The 20239-nt window shown below is 37.6% G+C and overlaps 1 protein-coding gene across 2 annotated transcripts in view; it reads right to left on the bottom strand.

The window, feature by feature from the left end:
- Positions 1–5396: 5396 nt before the first annotated feature.
- Positions 5397–20239, bottom strand: part of LOC127455738 (spectrin beta chain, non-erythrocytic 4-like) — a 124454-nt gene continuing 109611 nt past the window's right edge. For both annotated transcript variants that reach the window (XM_051723823.1, XM_051723824.1), the window contains 10 exons: positions 18983–19227; positions 17717–17903; positions 17494–17578; positions 15602–15798; positions 14608–15407; positions 13610–13670; positions 13261–13520; positions 7509–7679; positions 6971–7013; positions 5397–6849 (listed from right to left, as the gene is read on the bottom strand). In XM_051723823.1, the coding sequence (XP_051579783.1) occupies positions 6616–6849; positions 6971–7013; positions 7509–7679; positions 13261–13520; positions 13610–13670; positions 14608–15407; positions 15602–15798; positions 17494–17578; positions 17717–17903; positions 18983–19227 (2283 nt within the window). In that variant the 3' untranslated portion in view covers positions 5397–6615. The remainder of the gene's footprint in view (positions 6850–6970; positions 7014–7508; positions 7680–13260; positions 13521–13609; positions 13671–14607; positions 15408–15601; positions 15799–17493; positions 17579–17716; positions 17904–18982; positions 19228–20239) is intronic.

The following is a 20239-nucleotide window of genomic DNA, read 5'->3' as shown; positions in this document are numbered from 1 at the left end:
CGCTATGGCCACATAGGTTTTGTTTGGTAAGAGAGCACGGGATTCCTTTGATGTTAAACCAAAGAGGGCACAGTTTGGGTCAGGGTCAAAGCGGATTCCAGACAACTCACTGAAAGCCTTAAAAATGCTTATCCAGAAGGTGGAGAGATTCAGACACAGCCAAAACATGTGCATTAAGTCTGCTGGCTGGCATCTACAACAAGGGCATGACGGCTCAACATTCAAATAAATCTTTGCCAACCTAGCATTGGTTAAATTAACTCTGTGTACCACTTTCAGTTGTATTAAGCCATGTTTAGCGGATGCAGACGATGTGTGTACCAAGTCTAAGACCGAGTCCCAATTGTCATCTGTTAAAACTACTCCAACATCAGATTCCCAAGCCCTTTTCAAATTTTCAATAGAGTGTGGATTGAAGTTGTTAATGAGCTCATAAATCTGAGTTATCAGTCCTTTATGGTCTGAATTCAATTCAAGGATGTGGTCAACATGTGATTTTGTGGGCATATCTGGAAATGAATTAAATGTTTTTTGTACAAAGCTCCTGATCTGTAAATAATGAAAGAATGGTTCTCGGGTAAGTCGTAGGTTTGGGATAATTGAGAGAATGATGCAAATATGTCTTCTATGTACAGATTGTGGATTGCTCTAATCCCTTTATCAAACCATAAGGTAAATGCAAGGTCTGTACAGGAGGGAATGAACATGTGATTTGACATAATGGGGAAGAGAACAGAAGTTCCTTCTAAACTGGGCCTATATTCTTATTGAGTGATTGATTATTATATTTGGACTGTTATACCCTGGAAGGGGTAAGGCTGCACAAACCACGAGCTCAGATTATATTGGCATGATGAGAAATCTAGTTCTACCCAGTCTGCCTTTTCTGCAATTGGTATGTCTTCGAACCAGTGAATTGACTTTTGAATATTGCATGCCCAGTAATAATGAAGGAAATTAGGCAAAGCCAGACCTCCAGAGCAATTTGGTCTTTGGAGATGGGTCTTACTGATCTGGCTAGATTTATTCCCCCATATGAAAGGAATAATACTTTTATCAGGTTTTTTAATTAGAATAGGGATGTTTTGGAAGACTCATAAAAACTTTGGCAACATTATCATTTTAATTAGGTTGACGCACCCTGCTAATGATACTGGTAAGGAGGCCCAACGATTCAGATCCTGTTTACACATATTAAGGAAAGCAGTGAAGTTTTTTTTGTAAAAGTAGTTGAGAGGGAGCGATTGACCTTGATACCCAAGTATCTAAAACCATCTCAGACCATTTTGAAGGGGAAAAGGCTAGAAGGAAGTGCATCTGCTTCAGAATTTTGGGGGAAAAGTTCTCTCTTCTGTAAATGTAAATAAGTCCTTTTTTTTTTTTTTTTTTTACTATAAATTCTCCTCCCTGTCCAGTAGGTGGCAATATACATGAATGTGATTTGTCAAGAACATAAGAAGAATGTGAAAGTGGAGATTGCAGAGACTGCAGCTTTAACGCTTCTGCCTTGAAACTTCTGGTGCTATGAGATGTAGCTGGATAATTGGGTAGCCCAGGTCAGAAAAAATCCAAAACAATTAGGCAAAATTTTTGTAATAGATCTTGAACACAGTAAAACCACAAGGTAAGGAAGATAAGGGTAAACTATAAAATGACAGATTTACACCGAAAGGTTAAACTCTGTTCTTAGGATAACTGTATTTTTCTTCAATTTTAGGCTGGGCAGGTTGTCACATGCATTTTATATGTGGAATTTTATATAATTCTTTAATTATACTTTCTGTTGGCCTTTTTTAAAAAATGTTTTAAATATTATTTCATATTTTAAACAAATGTATTGTTCTCAAACCAGTGCCAATATTGTGCAACAGTCTTGTTTCAGAAGTAAAAAAGAAACATTTATTTATTTTTCCATAGACGAATAGATTTTTAACAATTACTCATAAACCTATAAAGACAGACCTATTGTGAGCTATGATGTTGTTAATCGACAGTATATGCTGCTGTTAAAGCCATCAGCAGGTGTTATTTCAACTTCATAATAATAAAAAAAAATGTTTAATAGCAAAATCCCTGGGGAAGAATTACACTACATAAAATATATTGTTTCTATACTTAAAATCAATAAGTTGTATTTCATTTATTTTTATATAAATGATAAAGTCATTTGCAGTGATTCATGGGATTGAATTTCATTCCCTCGTGAAAGACGGTAAGTACACAGTCTTGTACCATTGTCTTTTTGTCTGATTTTCAAATACTTTTTTGACTTAAATCAAATCTTGTAATGTTGTGATTTTCCTCGGAGCTGGTTGGTTTGGTTCACGGCTTACAACTCTTATATAAAGGATTTTATGAATCCCTATGAAAAAGATGCATTTGAAAACACTACCGGAACCCAGATGTCTAAAAAATTGGGCAGCTCTGTTGTGACAATTTTCTCCATATAATATGACAATATGCCCAGACTGGGAAATCTGACAATCTTGCATGTTTCAAGAAATAACAAAGATATAAAAACATATATGGAGGGCTGCACAAACATGCTGGGCAACCATGTTGTTGAATAAGTAAATGTTGTTGAGTGTATCAACCATGTATTAAAGTTCTATTTCTAAATGAATATAACAAACGTAGTATTTTCTGTTAAAAAAACCCCCAGTGCAAACCCATTTTACAGTTATCTATGGTAATCTGATAACAGGCTCTAGCTTGTTGTCAGTACAGAAAGTTAAGTCTTCATGTGGGCGTAAGGATGCTAATTACAGAATAAATGAAAAAAGCGACACATTTAACATATCACAAGCTGTATTTATCAAGGAATTAACTGTACAGAGTCAGTCAGGATCTGAATTATACAGCATTCATTCATTCACTGTTTCCATGTGTATTAGTGTCACCCTTGTACAGTGACTATGAGTGAGAATGAGAGTGCTTTCATCATGCACAGCAGTACCATTACAGGGACAATGTTATTCATGCAACCTGAATTGTCCAGTTTCATTTGAAGTTCTGGAGAAATAACCCCTCCTACCCCATTGGTAATCAAAACTGATAAAACCCGCAAAATGTTCTTATTTCACTGCAGAAACAAGAGCATTTCTGTCTGTACAAAAGCAATTTGTACAGGCAATCGAGCTGCTGAGCTAAAACCAGTGGTGCTTGAGGGTCTGACACTATCAACAGGCTGTACACGACCCTCTAAAGAAGATTCCATCCTATACTGATTAAACACTATTATCTGCCATAAAACTCATTTAAATTGGCATATTAAAAGGATAATACGGAATTAAAACAACTTTTAAAAATACAGAAATCTTGATGAATCCCTAAACATTTGCACGAAAGCTAAATCAGACAAGACTTCTAAAATAAAACATTATATTAATTGTGAAGTAGTTGAAAATTCAGATTGTGCTTTCTATTAATCTAATGGATCAAATCCATCTTGAATTTAAAACTGAAGTGTAATTTCTGTGCCAGTAGCGCCACCGAATGGAATTACATATATGAACATTGTTTTAAAATCATCTTTCCGAACATGCCCCGTCTTCCGTTGATCAAATAAACAAATAGTCCTGCTCCCAACTCATGCCGTTGGTCCAGTCAATATTGTTGTGTAAGGCTAGACAGGTGGCTCAAAACAAATGGGAATTTTCAAAGCACCACAGAAACACAGTGTTTACCGTTTTCGAGAAAGTTAATCTACAAATGGCTTACAGTTGTCTCTGCATATTAAGCTGAAGAAAAGGACAAAGTATTTTAACACCAAAACAGTTACACACTTAAGCTTTAATTACATTTGAAAAATGATTGAACTGTATGCTTTTACATCTAAAGAAACTGAAATACTGTGATATTAGGTAAAAATGATTAGCTGTAACATGCGATGAAACATGTTAAAGGGGTCATATATTTAGACATATAAGAGGTCATTGTACTATAAAAACACACTGTATGTTTCAGAACTCAAAACTTCCCCCTCACTCCAAAAACAGCATTTGTTGAAACCAAGCTGCCAAAATGACTCGCTCTCTACTTCCTCCACATTGTGATGTCACAATGTGGTTGACATCTGCATCTGACCGCCTCCACAACAGCACATCAACGCCTACTTTACCTTTACTCACTTCCGTAGCCCCGCCCAGTAGCGGTGAGCAAGTAGAGAGAGCCAATCATAACAGTGGGCATTTAATGTCAAGTCTTAAAGAAGCAACACCAAAACCCAGCGTATCTGACAGAGGGTCAGAATAAGGGTGGAAAATTATCATGCTTTACAAATATATGACTAATATTACTAATATTATAAGTGAACATTAAGGAACATATAAAAAAAAGGCATGTCATGACCCCTTTAAAAACAATACTTTTATCAAACCAATGAAACAATGTTTGCAGATGTGTGAATTTACATAAATCAGATGCTAAATGAATGCATTGTTTTGTAGTAATACTGCTTGGAAACCTGATCCAGACCCTCAAGCACCAATTCTCTGCTCACTATAGCACTGTGCAATGGGGCAGTAATAGTGCAAAGGAAAAGTTGCATAAATTTTCTACTTGCAAGTGTATACGTTGTTTCTGTTCACCACCACCATGTTGGATACTTTTACTGCATACCCTCTGCCTAAGAATAAGTAATTCCATTGCATAAAAATAGGAATTATTTTGTACCAAAAATAAGACATGGAGACAAAACCAAAGGAGTCAATGGAAAGGAAATTCAGACCTAGACACCGAAAGCTCTTTAGATATATATATACAATGTTTTGAGATTGTATAGAGAAATGAGAGCTGACAGTATATTTCAAAATGTTGGCAGAATATGGAACATTACAACAGCATTTGCATGATGCTCTGTTCATGTTAAAAGAAAGAAATGAACTTGCAGATACTGAGGAAAAAAAGCTTACATGGACATATTACTTTCAATGATTGATTTACAGATTCTCTTAGAGGACCATTGCTTCTAACGTTATTTAGGCCTAGCCTTTGTACAAGAACAGACAATGCATTAAGGACTACAGCTGACAGACATTAAGATGTAGGCAATGAGGCACAACCATGAGACCTGAAACGATTATGTTTCTCTTTAACACTGACAGTTAGCTTCAACTGTATGTGTACACTACTTAAAAATTGTGTTTCAAATGTAGCTACAATATAGTCAGTCATGCGTTGTTCAATTGCGGTTTGTGATTTTGCATGTAGATTGATAAAAAACAACAAAGCAACAAACAATTTAATATGTGCAATTGTTTGCAGAGCTGTTTTAAAGCATGTTGTGTTTTCTGTATGATACACCTTGCATTTTTGCTAGCTATGGGCTTTCTATACTAAAACCTGCTGAACAACACAATTCAAAGACCTCAATACAATGATGGAAAAACAGAATACAATTTTAAACCCAGTTTTATCCAGTCAGGGAAGACAGTCACATTATAACATCTACATAGCATTCAATTGGCATCTCACAAATCAAACTAACATTAGCAGGGATGAGATAAATCAAATGCCTGCATCCATTCAGCCTTCAGTGCAATCATCAGTGCAGTGCTTGGAAATAACATTGAGCGAAACATGATATGCTGGTTAAACTGACACAAGGAAAAATAAAGGTTTTACAAAACAATCAGTTCTGTGCTTGGAAGACTTCTGAGTGTAAATTAAAAAGACCTGTTCTGAATAGCTAAATGACATGACATGTGTAAAGCGTACATGCATAGACACAAACATACACAACCAAGCAAAATTGATCATTTGAAATGTCATTAAATGCTCAAATTAACTTTACATTTAATGCATAATATAATACTGATGATTGAGATTTTCCTCCAAATTAGATAAAAAGCTTTTTTATCTGCATGAATCTGCATGAAACGAACAAACCATAGAAACCGGATTTGAGAATACACACTCACTGCAAGTGAGTCGCTTCTCTTAATTTGGAAAAAACCTTTGTGTCATTTGAAATACCTTGTAGGCATGTTCAGATATGTCATGTCTGGCGTTCAATCTTGTTGTGGTCTACAAAGTGGCAAGACGAGAATCAAAAAAATTGCGTGGAATAGCCAATTAATACAAATCAATACATTAATAGTATAAAAGAGCAAAACAACTTACAAAATAAACAGACAAAACATGCTCTTCAGAAAAAAGATTTTTCAGATTTTGGCATATTTCCATTCTTAACAGCGTGGGATTGTATAGAACTTATGTTGAGATGTACAATATACAAAGAGAGACAGGTACACGTTCATATGGGTCATCTTTTTCACACACGGATTAGAAAATAATCTTCATGAGCTACTTTAACATCTTACTCTTTTATCCTTCAGTTGCCTATATTATCGGCTCTTTGGCCCAAATGCAGCTCCTGAACTCCTGAAGTCCTCAGTAGCCACTATTGGGCGCTCTGATACATGGCATTTCCACAGCAGAGACCAGAGCACCTCAGTGCTGGACAGCAAGACATCAAGGGAGTTCACAGTGACGCCTTCGTTTCCTGATCCCGTCAGAGCACTGATCCACATTCCTGGTTTTGCGAAGTCCCGGTTCCTGTCTCACTTGCAACACGACGCACTCTCAGAGGGTGATCAGGTGCTGTGGGGTGCCTCATTTCTTCTTGCCCGTCTTTTTCTCAGGCTTATCACCCTTGTCTGAGCGCACTGATCCTCCGTCGGCTCGGTCCGACCTTTCACCTCTCTCTGACCCCCCTGCCCTGCTGCCTTCCCTGCGCGTTCCCTCGTCTGTTGATGAGGTAGTTAGATGGGTCTGCCCCCGTTTGGCAAGCTCTTCGTGCTCATTTATACTAGTGGTTATACTTGTGATCCAGCTCTTCAAATCATCCTGCAGGCCAAACAGAGATTGGAGACTCACCGTGTATTCCCACAAAAGGTCAAGACTCTGGAATTGTCTGATTTCATTAGTTATGACTACATTAGAAAAAACTGGGATAAAAGTGTCTCACCTCATCTTTAGCATGGAATAGAAACTCACTTCCATCTTTAGTTCTGAAATTATAATGTGAAAAAAATGTTATGAAAAGAAAACAGTATATACAGTACAAAATTGATTTACAAGAAATAATTGGCCCTGCTCATCAGCTGTTTTTAGACAATCGTCTGATGTTCGATAGTACAGATTATTGCTTTTATTAGACGATACATAGGTGCATCACTAACAACTAGTTATAGTGAGTTCTAGTGCCATGCATTTTATCAGCCATGTATGACTGGGGGAAACAGTAAAAACAAATTACCTTAAAGTTACATTTAGAAATGCTATTAAAACACTCATCTTAACGCTCACATACTTGCAAGCTGTGAGAAAGCGAGGGATCGCAAAAATAATCAAGTGACGTGGTCTTTAGGAAACTTAATGACCAAATAAAAAAACATTCAAATCAATGCAATATTAACAATGTTGCTTAATTTTATATCCTCAACAAAATCATCACAAATATATAGAGACTATTTGTTGTATCGGTCAGCCCTACAGCCACATACTTGAGTGTGAAGACGTTCTTCTTCTTCTTGTAACCATTGTTGATATCACAGGCACAATGGCTCAGGTTGAGAAGCGGCTCATTGTTGTAAGGTGTGGTGGTGCTCTTTGCGTCCTTATAGAAGCCCAGCTCACCTTTATTCAACACACAGTACAGGTTCACCCAAGATCTGCTGTTGTATGGGAGAGAAAACACAAGATTTCACCATTAGGTTCCAGATGACACCATGCACTAACTAACTACCATACCGGCAAACTCTGTACGGTTGAAAAAGGTGGGGGGTGGGGGTGGGTATTCTGTTATATTTAAAATCATATTTTAAGTGTACCATTATTGTATTATTGTATTTTTTTTTTTTTTTTTGGCAAAACAACGCCGAAGAATTAAACTCTGGTGACTTTGAGAGAAGCATTTTTTAGTATTATTACTTTCTTGAGTATGTAGGCTATTTAGACTAGAGTCAGAAATTAACTTTTCTATTATGGGGCATCTGCCACCTGGAGTTGATTTTAGGGGCATTTTGCAACATTATGAGGGAATTGTTAGGGCATATTTTCTTCCTAACCATACAAAATATGACAATATGATGTCATTGTGTTACATCAAATATTTCAAATGAATCAATTCCTTAAAAAACATGTTCAACCTGAATAATCAGATTAGCGGTTACCTATACATTTAAATGAACATCAAATCATTTCATGTGATACATATTAGGTCTAGAATAAAAAGAAATATATCCGATGTTACAAATAAGAAACAGAAATCATAAGTGGCATTTTTATTAAATTTTTTTGACCCCAAATTTTCAATTTCGGGGTCATTTTTGTCACCTTCAGTGGCATTTTTGCGCTGAGCCCTTGTTAATATCCAGGGTTTGGAGGGTTACTTTTGAAATGTATTCCACTACAGATTACAGAATACATGCATGTAAAATGGCTAGAAATAGCATTTTATCTTAGCGTAAAGCTGATAATTTACACAAGGTTTATTTCTATTTCTTCTGCTCCAAACTTACTTCAAACTTACTTCTCTGTCTGCTCGTATGAATGTAGCACATCATAAGAAAGTGTTTCACCGCTGTTCAAATGCACTTTGGATCGCATCATTTATATGTATAAATGTTTTCCATCTGAAAGGACTAAATATTAAATGAAACAAATGACAATAAAATGCAAAGTAATCTCTTCAGTAATCAAAATACTTTTTGAATGTAACTATTATAAATACCAATGATTTAAACTGTAACTGTAGTGGAGAACAGTTACTTATATTTTGTATTTTAAATACGTAATCCCGTTACATGTATTTTGTTACTCCCCAACCCTGTTAATATTTGACCCTGGTTCTTAAAATGCAAAATGCAGCGCAATGAATAAGGCAGAATGCAGGTGTCTCGAGACGTGTTTATAACAGCTGAAGTTCTTTTACGGCGTCTAAAAACACAGCAAAACATTAATTTAGTGCATGTTTATATGAAAAACAACTAAAACAAGGACAGAGGAAGCTTTGTGAGGAGGCTTGAGCGAGGATGCACAGATGGATTCTATGTGGAAATATTTTGTGTTGATCACACCTGACGCATGCATAAATACTCCTTCACATCTGACACAATAGTTCTAATTCATGTTTCACTGCTGTTTTAACAAACTGTAATTGTCACATACTTCAACAGAGCATCTTGAATTATTAGGATTTATTCTCAATATATCAATTAATGAAATTTGAACAAGATAACGGCAAGCGCTCTGAGGTAATGCAGCTGCGCAAAGGTGACACTCTAAAATGACGCTTGAATGAGCGGGACATTTCATTTTACAAATACATTTCACTTGGATTCCTTGCATCTTTTTATTGTATCCAAAAGGGAGCTGACAGGACGCGAAGGAAAGGGGCAGTTTTAGAAATGAGAAACTATAGACGAGAGAGTCGCTGCATTGTTTCTTTGCCAGTTCTGCGCTATATTTGATTGATATTAATTAGTGTATTTTTTGTTTTATCAACAACTGTCAGGAAAGAACATAATAGATATTCAAATAGACATCATAAAGCAAGTTTTACAACATTTTAAAGTCATGTTCTGTATCAACAAATTTTGTGGAGTATTTATAGAGACAAATACAGTTAGAAAATACACTGTCTGCAACAGTAAGGCATCCACACACAACACACCACGCGCCCCACTGAGAGCGAGAATCACATTATAGCGACCACGAGGAGGTTACCCAACATGACTCTTCCCTCCCTAGCAACTGGACCAATTTGGTTGCTTAGGAGACCTGGCTGGAGTCACTCAGCACACCCTGGATTTGAACTTGCGACTCCAGGTGTGGTAGTCAGCGTCTTTACTTGCTGAGCTACCCAGGTCCCCAACGTCTTGATTTTTTAAAGGTTCTACTGCTTACTCCATTAAATTCAAGACGAGATGTAGACGTGACACAGATGTCACGTAAACCACGTGTCAGTGAAGCGTCTAGGCAGACGTCACACGTCATTCACGTGTTGCAGTGGAGTGATTTGTGTTCAATTTCGCTAACACGTATTGCAACACGGTATGTAACACGGTTCAGAGAAGCGTGTCAGCGGCTGCCCTAATTACTTAGGGCTTACTTACCCTTCACTCACTCGTCTTAATGAACTTGAATTTTTTTGCACGTAACTATTGTTCCTGTTATGCCCTATATGCAATGTGTTATTCTTGGCCAACTTGTCCAATGAACTTATAAATATATTTAAAAAATAAGAATTTATTGCATCACACTTTTTTGTTTTGTTTATCTACTGCATGGCAAGATTACATTTTTATATTGTCAGTATAATGTATAACTAGAATGAGAAAAGAGATGCTTAAATTTAAAACCTCTACCAAATATAACATAAAATAAATGCATAATAGCAAAATATAAATGTGATCAAAGATAGAAAATAAATAAAGTTGTTATCATTTATATGAAATCTACGTATTAATTTGCATCACACAATATATTATTATAATAAAAAGATACTTAAATTGACAGTCATTTGGTTTGATGCATGCAACTTTGTTTAGATTTACATGCGTTTTATCCAAAGAAACTTACAAATGAGTAAAACAATATAAGGGTCTGTTTGTATCAAAACAGATAAGGCTACTGCTTTACAAACTCCCAAAAAATAAGGTCTGTAAAATGTTTCCGGCCGATTCTAGCATGTCCATATTTTGATCAGCCACCTGAAGGGGGCTTCACTGTCTCATCAGGGTATAAATGTCCTACATGATTGGCCTCTGACATTGAAAGAAAAAAAAAAAAAAATTGAAACGGGTGTAAATGGGACTTTAATTACACCGATAAAAAGACCAAGAATAATAATAAATGTTTTCATCTTAAAACATAAGCCTTGATTGACTTTCTTGACTTTCTGTTTTATCCCTGTCATGATCTAATGTTATATAAACATTTTAGCCCCCAATAGCACCCGTTAAGAAATGTAAGTAACACATATTTTAGTGGGCTGAAAAAAAATATGAAAATGTACATGAAATATTTTACAGACTAAGTTCGTAATAACACATTAACTAAGTCTGTACAATATCTGAGTCCGTTCAGCAACACATTAATTCATTCTGATTTTACAAGAACTAGAGTTATTAGAGTTATCAATATGTATTAATGTGATATATCTATTTTAACTATTTAATACACAGCTTATGAAACAATCTAACAGTGAAGTACACACTTATAGCTCTTTCAAATTTGTCAATGATGTGTCATTTGTTTTAAGAGTTTGTATTTTAATTTGTAACCCCATGTTTTATTTATTTATTTATTTTTTTTAACTACAAACAACATTTTAACACTTAGGCTATGTTATGTCCCTTTATGTCTATGGCGACATTTTAACACTGAACATTTAACAACATTCAGTACTTTTAATAAGGGCATTTTTGCAAACAATACAATGTTTTACAGTTTCACTTGTGTGCTTGGTGACATTTTGCCAGTGGCCCACAAGGTAGCGGTATTGCATTACTTTCTATTCTAGGAACAGCGCAATAGAGCACACCAGTCTGGTTCCGGAAGTGAAAATCTCATGTATTTATCTCAAAGACGAATTGATTTTCAACAATAACTTATAAAACTTTAAATACAGACCTACCGTGAGCTATGAGGTTGTTCACTGATGGTATATGCTTCCGTTGAATCTATCCATCTGCGTTCTCAACTTCGTTGTTTAAAAAACAATTTTGATAGCGGAATACATGGTAAACATCTACATTACCCATGGTACACCAGATGTTTTGAATCATCCGACCTGCCATAGATTCCTTAAAAACAACAGACCTTTTTCACACTCCGGGTTTTGGAAAGCGGAAGTAAACGTTTGCAGGGTAAACTTCGACAGCGGTGAATGGGAGTGAATGGAAGATCACAGCAAATATTATTTTCACTTACCCATTTGCTCCAAGAGCAAAAGAAGAAATCCACTAATACATTTGAATGACTTTCCAGAAGAGGAAAAAAATAGAGAGTGGTGGATTAAGACAGTAAAATGGGAGAAGATGACAAATTTACTGTCACTCTCTCAGCAGCTGTAATAGAAACCCCCTCACAGCTGTGGTAATTCTTTTTTTTTTTTTACTAATTCCAGGGTAATATAACACAAAGCATAATGTTATAAATGTACACTCAATATATATAAAAAAAAAAGCCATATATGCACGCGTCCACCTATGCTTGTGCTGCTCTTATCACGGATGCTTGTTCACCTAACACTGAAATTTACCAAATCGTTCACATGCATGTATAGGCTACTTCACCGGATCTGCGCAAATCATGTGAATGACCTATTTTGGATTCAAAATGGTGAATTTTGCCGAAAGGCGACTAGTTTGCAGGTACAGTATGTACTACTCACCAACTGAGTCTAGGATGACCAGCACTTGAGACTGAGCAAGACCAAACTGCTAAAGAGATCATTACAATACCGTAACAAAATGATGGGCAGTCCCTGGCTTACCTTTGTAGAGAGGGACAGGAACAGCCAGCGGCAAAGAAAGCACAAGAAAGAAGAGAGGTTTTGGTTTATAAGATATACAGTTGCATATACACTCACCATTGCATGAATATGGCTGCAGTGGACAGGCAGTTATTAAGCCAATTATGTGCAAATCATGCAATAAATGACTAGACAGCCATTCTTTTGAGTTCCTTAAATGGCAATGAATTAATTTGTGACTTGGAAAATGGGCTGCAGAGGTGGGCCATCCAGTCTCTATACAAAATAGCTAAATAACGCTAAGACGTGAATGCGGTAAAGGCTTCATACCTTGCTAGCCATGACTTCAGAAACCCAGCATCTGTTGGTCTTCTAGCACAGTAAAATCCATCCACCAGGCTGATTTTAGTGTCACCATGCATGTGGCAAGCAGTGCTAAAAGCTAGCTATTTTCTGCTATTGTGAGATATGAAACTTCTAATCAACAAATGACAGCCAAACAGCTGCTTTTTTGTTTAACTTCAGGAAACACTTTGAAGTTTGTAAAGCTTTCAAGCATTTTTCTAGTTTGACAAGAAACTAGGTGAAAGAAAATAAGAGCTAACTTTTGTATAACAAATGTTAGTGCTCTAAGCATCAGTACAATTGTAATAATAGCAATAGCATGGCTTCGAATGACCAATCATACAACTTTTGATTGGTATATTTGGTTTAGCTGTTTTTTCCATGCTAATTCCAAGCCAAGTGTCCATAACATTTAGACCACAAAGCCCCACCTGTTTGAACTCTTCTTCTGGCCATCAATGTCTATTTTGCGGAAGAGGAACCCTTCGTGCTGGGCTGTGTGGGTGGGCAGCAGGGGCACCGGTTGGCTGCCCTGGGCCGGTGCAGACCTTGAGCGGCGTGTTTCTCCAGCTGTTGTCTCCTTGGGTCGTGGTCTTCTCCTTGGTTTGGGTCTGTCTCTGGCACGAGGCCGGTCTGGTCTAGTAGACTTCTCAGGAAAGCCATTGGGTAGACGTGGAATCTCTCCTCGGGCCTGAAATTTGAAATATACAACATGTCTTTGACCTTCATTATGAAATTTTGTTAGAAAACGAGACAAAAGACTTCAGACTGTCCACACACCTGTGCCGCTTCTCTTTCTTGAAGCTGCTCGACAATCTCAGCTAGCGTGGACCTTTTGTCCCTGCCAATATAAAGGTGTTATTTGAGACCTGCAAATCATGCTATATTGCATAAGTAAAGAATGCAACTTCAGAGTTTGTAAGTCAACAATGAAACAGCATTCACAATACATATCTCGTATTGCAGAACTTGATTTTATTTGGAATTTATTGGATCAAGAATGGTGCAAGAACTAAATGTGAGTTTGCAGTCAATTGTATGACTGAAGAAAAATTGTCCCAGGAATAAGAACTTCTACCTGCTGGGAACTTAGATGGTGACTGGGACGTGAAGGCTGAAGGTCAACTTAATCCTTTCTGACATAAATGTTAAACAGCATTAAATGACTGCGTTCACTATTGGCAATATTTTTCAGAAGCTGCATTACCCATAAAAGTAGCCTAAAACAATGCCTAAATAGTTATTTGGCTCTTGGTTAAATTATTTTCCCCTCTTGCAGGAACCAAAGGCACTTTACCACCATGGGGAGTGGTGGTCTGCGGAACTGTGCCATTCCATAGCGATTTGGGCTTGTTTGTATGGTTATGCTTTCTATTTCCACTGTGGTGCTACGAAATCAGGATTAGAATGGACTTACTGGGCAAGTGATCAATCACGAGTCACCACATCACTACAGGCATTCCACCAGCATGGTTCTCTGTCCTGAGCACGGTTAGCTAACCGGAACCTTTCTTCACCATGCTCAGAACCATTCTGCCCAATGGTGGAAAAGCACTTCATGTGACGTCAGCCAAAAAGGAAAGTAATTTCAGAGGCAGAGCAAATTATTACATTTTGATGAAAGATTACGAAAACAAACACTGATGAATTTTGCACAATATGATCACCAACGAGGTCTTGTATGGAATTCTCATTTTTCTGCATCAGGAAAGCATCTACCATATATAGTTCTTGCACCAAACTATGGTTTGTTTACAGTCACAAATGCGGTCACTCACCCACCCCTGGAGCGTCTATCTGACTGCTCCCTGGCCTCCTGCTCACTGCTCTCCTGTCTCTCCAGTCTGTGTCTGTCCCTGCGTCGCACCTCATGTCCCTCCTGTTCACTAGATGTCTGTCTCTCCAACCTCCTCTCCACCCTTTCAGCTCGTTCCCTCCACACCTCCTGAGGGAGCTCATCCCTACGTGCCTGAACCAGCTGCTCGGTGGATAGCTGCCTCTCCAACCGCGATTCCCTTGGCGGTGGATGTTGCTCCACCACAAGCTCGGAACGACTGCTCCCACTCCCTCCTGCCCCACTGTTAAGACGCTCCCTTCCTCCACCTGGCTCTTGGAGCACCACCTCCGCCATCACATTCTCGTGATACCGTTCCCGCTCTCTCTCTCTCTCCAGCAGGGGGTGCACCACCTCATGCAGGTGTTCGATATTCTGCTGTGGGGCTTGAGCTTTAAATTCAGCACGTATCTGGGTGACTTTATGCTCCATAGCAGTCCCCAGTCCTGCAGCCACACCAACAATCCCAGCATTTCTGGCTTCCTGAATGCGATGAGTAGCAGCTCCATTCATGATGGGTGTGTAGTTGGCTACAGTGGAACCCAGTCTGCGGACCACGGAAGAAGGAGAGGGCTGAGGGGTGATGCGCTCCACACGCGGCTCACCCTGCTCATAGATGGTCTGTCTTATTAGAGAGGAAGGGCTACTGCGGGCAGGGGAATAGTCCTGAGGGTCTAAGAAAACCTTCCGTCCCAGCAATGGAGTTGGAGGAAGCTTACTCTGCTCTGCCTTTATCTTCTCCACCTACGTAATTGATAAACAAAAAGTATAGTCTAGACTCCATCACAATATACAACTAATTTCCAGCCAATTTTATATACGTACATATACATTGAATGTATGTATTTTAGCCCACCGAGTGTATGCATATTTGGCTTTAGAAGTATGTTTAAATACAGAAGTAACATGTAAAATGATGTTTCGTGGCCTGGTATTACCGTGGTGAGACGGCGTAGGGAGCTGAAGCGTTCTTCCCAAGTGGCTGCAGCTTTGCGAAAGGCTTCGTGTCTGCGAATCAGCTGCTCCACCTCATCCACACTGCCGCCCAGTTCATTACTACTGAGGAGGGGCTCCTGAGCTGTGAGCCAGGCCTCCGCTACCACTGCTTCCTGAGCAAACTGATGCACCTCCAACACTGAGAGGAAGAGATCGAAAGTTAGTGAGATGTTGGAGTGCAGACTGCACACAAGGTCAAGAAAACTTCTTCAAACGAATTAACATGAATTTTGTTTTAAAAATTGATTTTTGTTTCTAAATAGGCAGCAAACCACACATATGAACCTATATAATATATTAGGGCTGTCGATTTAAATTATTTTATTGTCTGAATGCTTTACTTTTCTGTTGCCACAAATTATGTAATGTACTTAAAAGTGCACTTAACTTTTGGCTTAACAGGGCGGTTACTGAGATTAAGTGAGTAGTATTCGGCTGGTCATGTGATTCTAACATGACAGCCCCCATGTGTGGACCCTCTCCATGTAGAATAAAACAGCTTTTATAAGTTTACTGATATGACCGGTGTCTTCATTTTAATGTGAGTGGTCATGATTTACTACATATATTGCAAAATTACAATTCGTGTCTTTAAAAGTTAAACTTTTTAATGAGGAAAAAATTACTGAGTGCACCTTTAAATGATCTGAATTATAATATTTATTAGGCCTATATACAGTATTATAATTATTGAAATTATTCTTAATTACGTTTATTTGGGGGCCTTTTAAAGTAAATATTGGTATGTGATTAATTACAATTAATTAGATTAATCGTCACATAATGAAATTAATTCGATTAAATATTTTAATTGATTGAATATTTTAACTAGATGCAACTACTTTTTGAGGAAATTTTCAGTATTTAATGAAATATATTTTATTGTCTGCATATTTATATCTTTTCCCTGAGCTCACAGTAAATCATTCTGGGATTGCTATATCGTGAAGGATATTGTAATGCTGCATTAGAATTTGGCATTAACGGGGATCTTAGAAGGCCGCATAATTTTACTACTACACTGTAAACCCTAATGTTGTCATTTCTGGAAAAATCAAGTTGTCTTAAATAAATATTTAAGTACTTAATATAAGTAATATAAGTATTTGAAATGTCAAGTTTTGGGCTCATAACTCCAATATTTAAGTTCCTGGAACTTATTTTTCATAAAAATCCATATGCTTAAGATTTTTGTGTTAATTAATCAAACTATTGAGTACAAAATGAGGCTATGGAAAATACCCGTAATGCCTTGCGCTTGAATTATTTAATTATGTTTCCTTGGTCAAAGGGAATATATTGGGGCATTTAAATATCATTTTTTATGTTGTTTTGTTGCTTCGTGTGATGTCACCATTAGGGTTATCTAGATCACCTTTGGTCAAGTTGGACCCTGTTAACATTATCTCAGTTCTCCTTATAATGTGCAACTAAAGTACAGGTGTATAAGCTTTTTTTGTGAAGAATTAAGTTTATTTAATGATTTAATGTCCTAGAATCAGTTAAAATCTTTATTTCAGCTGTGTTATTGTATGACCGAAAATTTAGTTAATTTAATTAAAATTATTAAGTAGAAACAACAACTCAATTTAAATAGCAAATCTGAGCTAAGCCTATTTGCATCTAGTTAACTTAATAATTACGTTTTGGAAACGCCATTACTCAATTCAATTGAGGGAACAAGCTTACTCAATCTATTGCATAGAGTCAAATTATTAGGGTTTTCAGTGTACCTTTTGGAGCAGCCTTCTCAAAAATACTGTATAAGTAGGCAGCTCACTAGGTTTTCAAATAAAGCTAGGGTGTCTTTCTCCATTAATCTCAGTTCACTCACTTTGCTGCAGCTCTACCCAGTGTTTGTCCCATTTCTCAGTGAGCTCTCTCTGCTTGGCCAAAACCTTCTCCAGCTTGTCTTTGATCTGAAACAGTCAAGCACATGTACAGACAACACACAGCTCACTTACAACAAGGCAGAACTTAATTTAAGCATCATTTAAACTCATTTCAAGTGTGGCAAGAGTTCCTGAACAGGTTGTGTTAGCAGTTTTGTTGGTCACCTCTTCTAATGCAGGGTTACGTGCAGCCAGTAAGGTCTTGCCCATCTCGATACACTGTACAATGCTCTTGTCGCGGGCCTCCACCTCACTCTTGAGGCTCTGGTGATAGTTCATCAGGATCTCCACAGATGACACATCCCTGCAAGCACCAGAGAGCCCATATTCCATTAAAGCTCTGCGAAAAGAGCTGACAGTGAAAGGAGGGAGAGTTACTCAGGCAAGAATACATGGGCTAAGCCTGCCCACAGAAATAAACCACAATAGAAGGCCATTTTGGCTTCATGTAGAGTTCTCGTTATGGCTTCTGAGCTTTTGCAGTATTACAGATTCTTAACACAGGTCCTTACACCTTGTTAATATACAAAACATATATAATGCTGAATGTCTGGAACTGTTGCTCCATACACACGATAGATCTGTTCCAAAACCTAGTGGGCTGCCTTTCTAGACAGCATTTTAGTGCATCATAGCCACACTTCAGATGTGAAGGCTATTCTACACAATAGGCAGAAACTTGTTAAATACTTTGTAATGGCCAATTCTAAGGCAGCAACGGTTTGTAGAGAAGGCAATTAAAAATACACTACAGATTATAAATACATACCGATTCGAGTCTACCGTGCACTTCATGTAAAATGTGCTATTTGTGTGGTGCGCCTAAGTGAGTTGCTGCCTAACTACAGTGTTCAAATGAGTCACGTATGAGGTTCTTTTTCAGTTAGAATGATGCCTCAGGGCCCGTTCCGACCAAACGCGCTATTGCGCTAAAAAAGCTAGGTGCAGCACAACTAATGAAACAATGCAGCTGTAGTTTTGTTTTTAAAAGTTCAAATACTTTGAATTTGAAACTGCTGTTTCAAATTAAACTTCAACCACTGGCGTGGAAAAAAGCGTGGCGTTCCTTTGCGTGATGCTGAAAACACAGCGGGATGCGGTGCAACGTTCAAAGATGCAAAAACAGGTTCGATGTGAACGGCCTCTTACGTTTACGAGTTTTTGGAAAAGATCTATTGTGTTCTAAACAACATTTGTGAAAATACACATACAGAGCTCTTAGGATGATGTGTAATTACTCTTGTGATTCATGCACTTACCAGATTATCACATATTTGCACTTGCGGTACGGGTATGATACCTATAGTACACTCCAGCGGCCACAGTGGCTATTGTCCAGCTGATCTGACAAAGACCTTCATGCATTATAATGTTAAAGCATCTGAATTATTTCCAATAAGGACAGAACGAGTGTCCTAGCATGTGTCCTACCTTGGTTTCTCCCCAGTTCCTATCTGACAGATGATGCTGTCCATCCACATCAGCTGATCACGCACCATGCCAAAGAAATGCAACTTGTCTGTCGCTGTGGTGATCTGCATTCGGCAGTCCTCACAGGAAATAAGCAGCTCCTTCCATGCCTGCATCACTTCCTGTTCCTGCATGGCAATAGCTTCTGCTTTCTCCCCAGCATAAACCGTTCTGAGCTGGGCCGCACTCTCCTGTAACCCTCTAACCTGAGGAAAACACACAAGCAGGGTTTAAAATAACTTTTTGCCATGTCTTACTTGTCATGCATATTTAAAATCAATAGTTTTCAGTTTCAGATGCCATTTTAGAAATGTAATATTCACAGTCAGCCATGATTACTTTAATCAGTGAGTGAAAGTTTCAAATAACAGGACGGTTACTGAGAGCAGGGACTAAAAACTAAATTTTTTCCTGTGTGAAGACTGAAGACTTTAGTGAAGACTTGGAAATAACTGAGAAATGTACTTTTTACCCTAATCATGTTTTCCTTGTATCTGGATTAGCTGTGCATGTATATGTAGTAATTATATTTAGTTGTTAAAAAGGTCTTCATTCACAGAATGCTTCATCCACAACAGACAATTAGGCAAAGAAATGTGTGATGCAGCAGTTTCTTCAGTATCAAAGCATGTAAAATTTTTTCAGGCAACATGAAGTAGTGTAGTTCCAAAAATTAACTGTGATAAACTCTTTGGCCTTTCATTTCATGAAAAATTAACAGAACAAAATTAACCAATTATAACTGGTTACCAGCATTTAAAAATAACGTTTTCACTCAAGAACAATTGAAAACCAGCTTTTTGATCGGTTACGTTCAGCTAAAAATTTTGTTCGTTTTCAGTTTTTGTTTTCATTCCTGGAACCGTTTTTAGTCCCTGACTGAGAGTAAGTGAGTAGTATTCGGCTGGTCATGTGATTCTAACATGGCAGCCCCCATATGCGGACCCTCTCCATGTAGAATAAAACAGCTTTTATAAGGTTACTGATATGACTGGAGTCTTCATCTTAATGTGAGTGCTCATGATTTCCCACATACAGTACACTGAAAATTACAATAGACCTTTTTCACAGACTGTGATTTCGCATTTCTGTCTTATTCAGAAGCGTAAATCTAGCAAACTTTTTTATATGATAATTTTTTACAATATTGAGTGTACGTTTATAACATTATGCTTTGTGTTATATTACCCTGGAATTAGTTTTAAAAAAATGAATTAC

Source organism: Myxocyprinus asiaticus, chromosome 18 (genome assembly GCF_019703515.2).
Source record: "Myxocyprinus asiaticus isolate MX2 ecotype Aquarium Trade chromosome 18, UBuf_Myxa_2, whole genome shotgun sequence".
NCBI lineage: Eukaryota > Metazoa > Chordata > Actinopteri > Cypriniformes > Catostomidae > Myxocyprinus > Myxocyprinus asiaticus.
The sequence above is the reverse complement of the archived record's forward strand: the minus strand, read 5'-3'. Positions and strand labels throughout refer to the sequence as shown.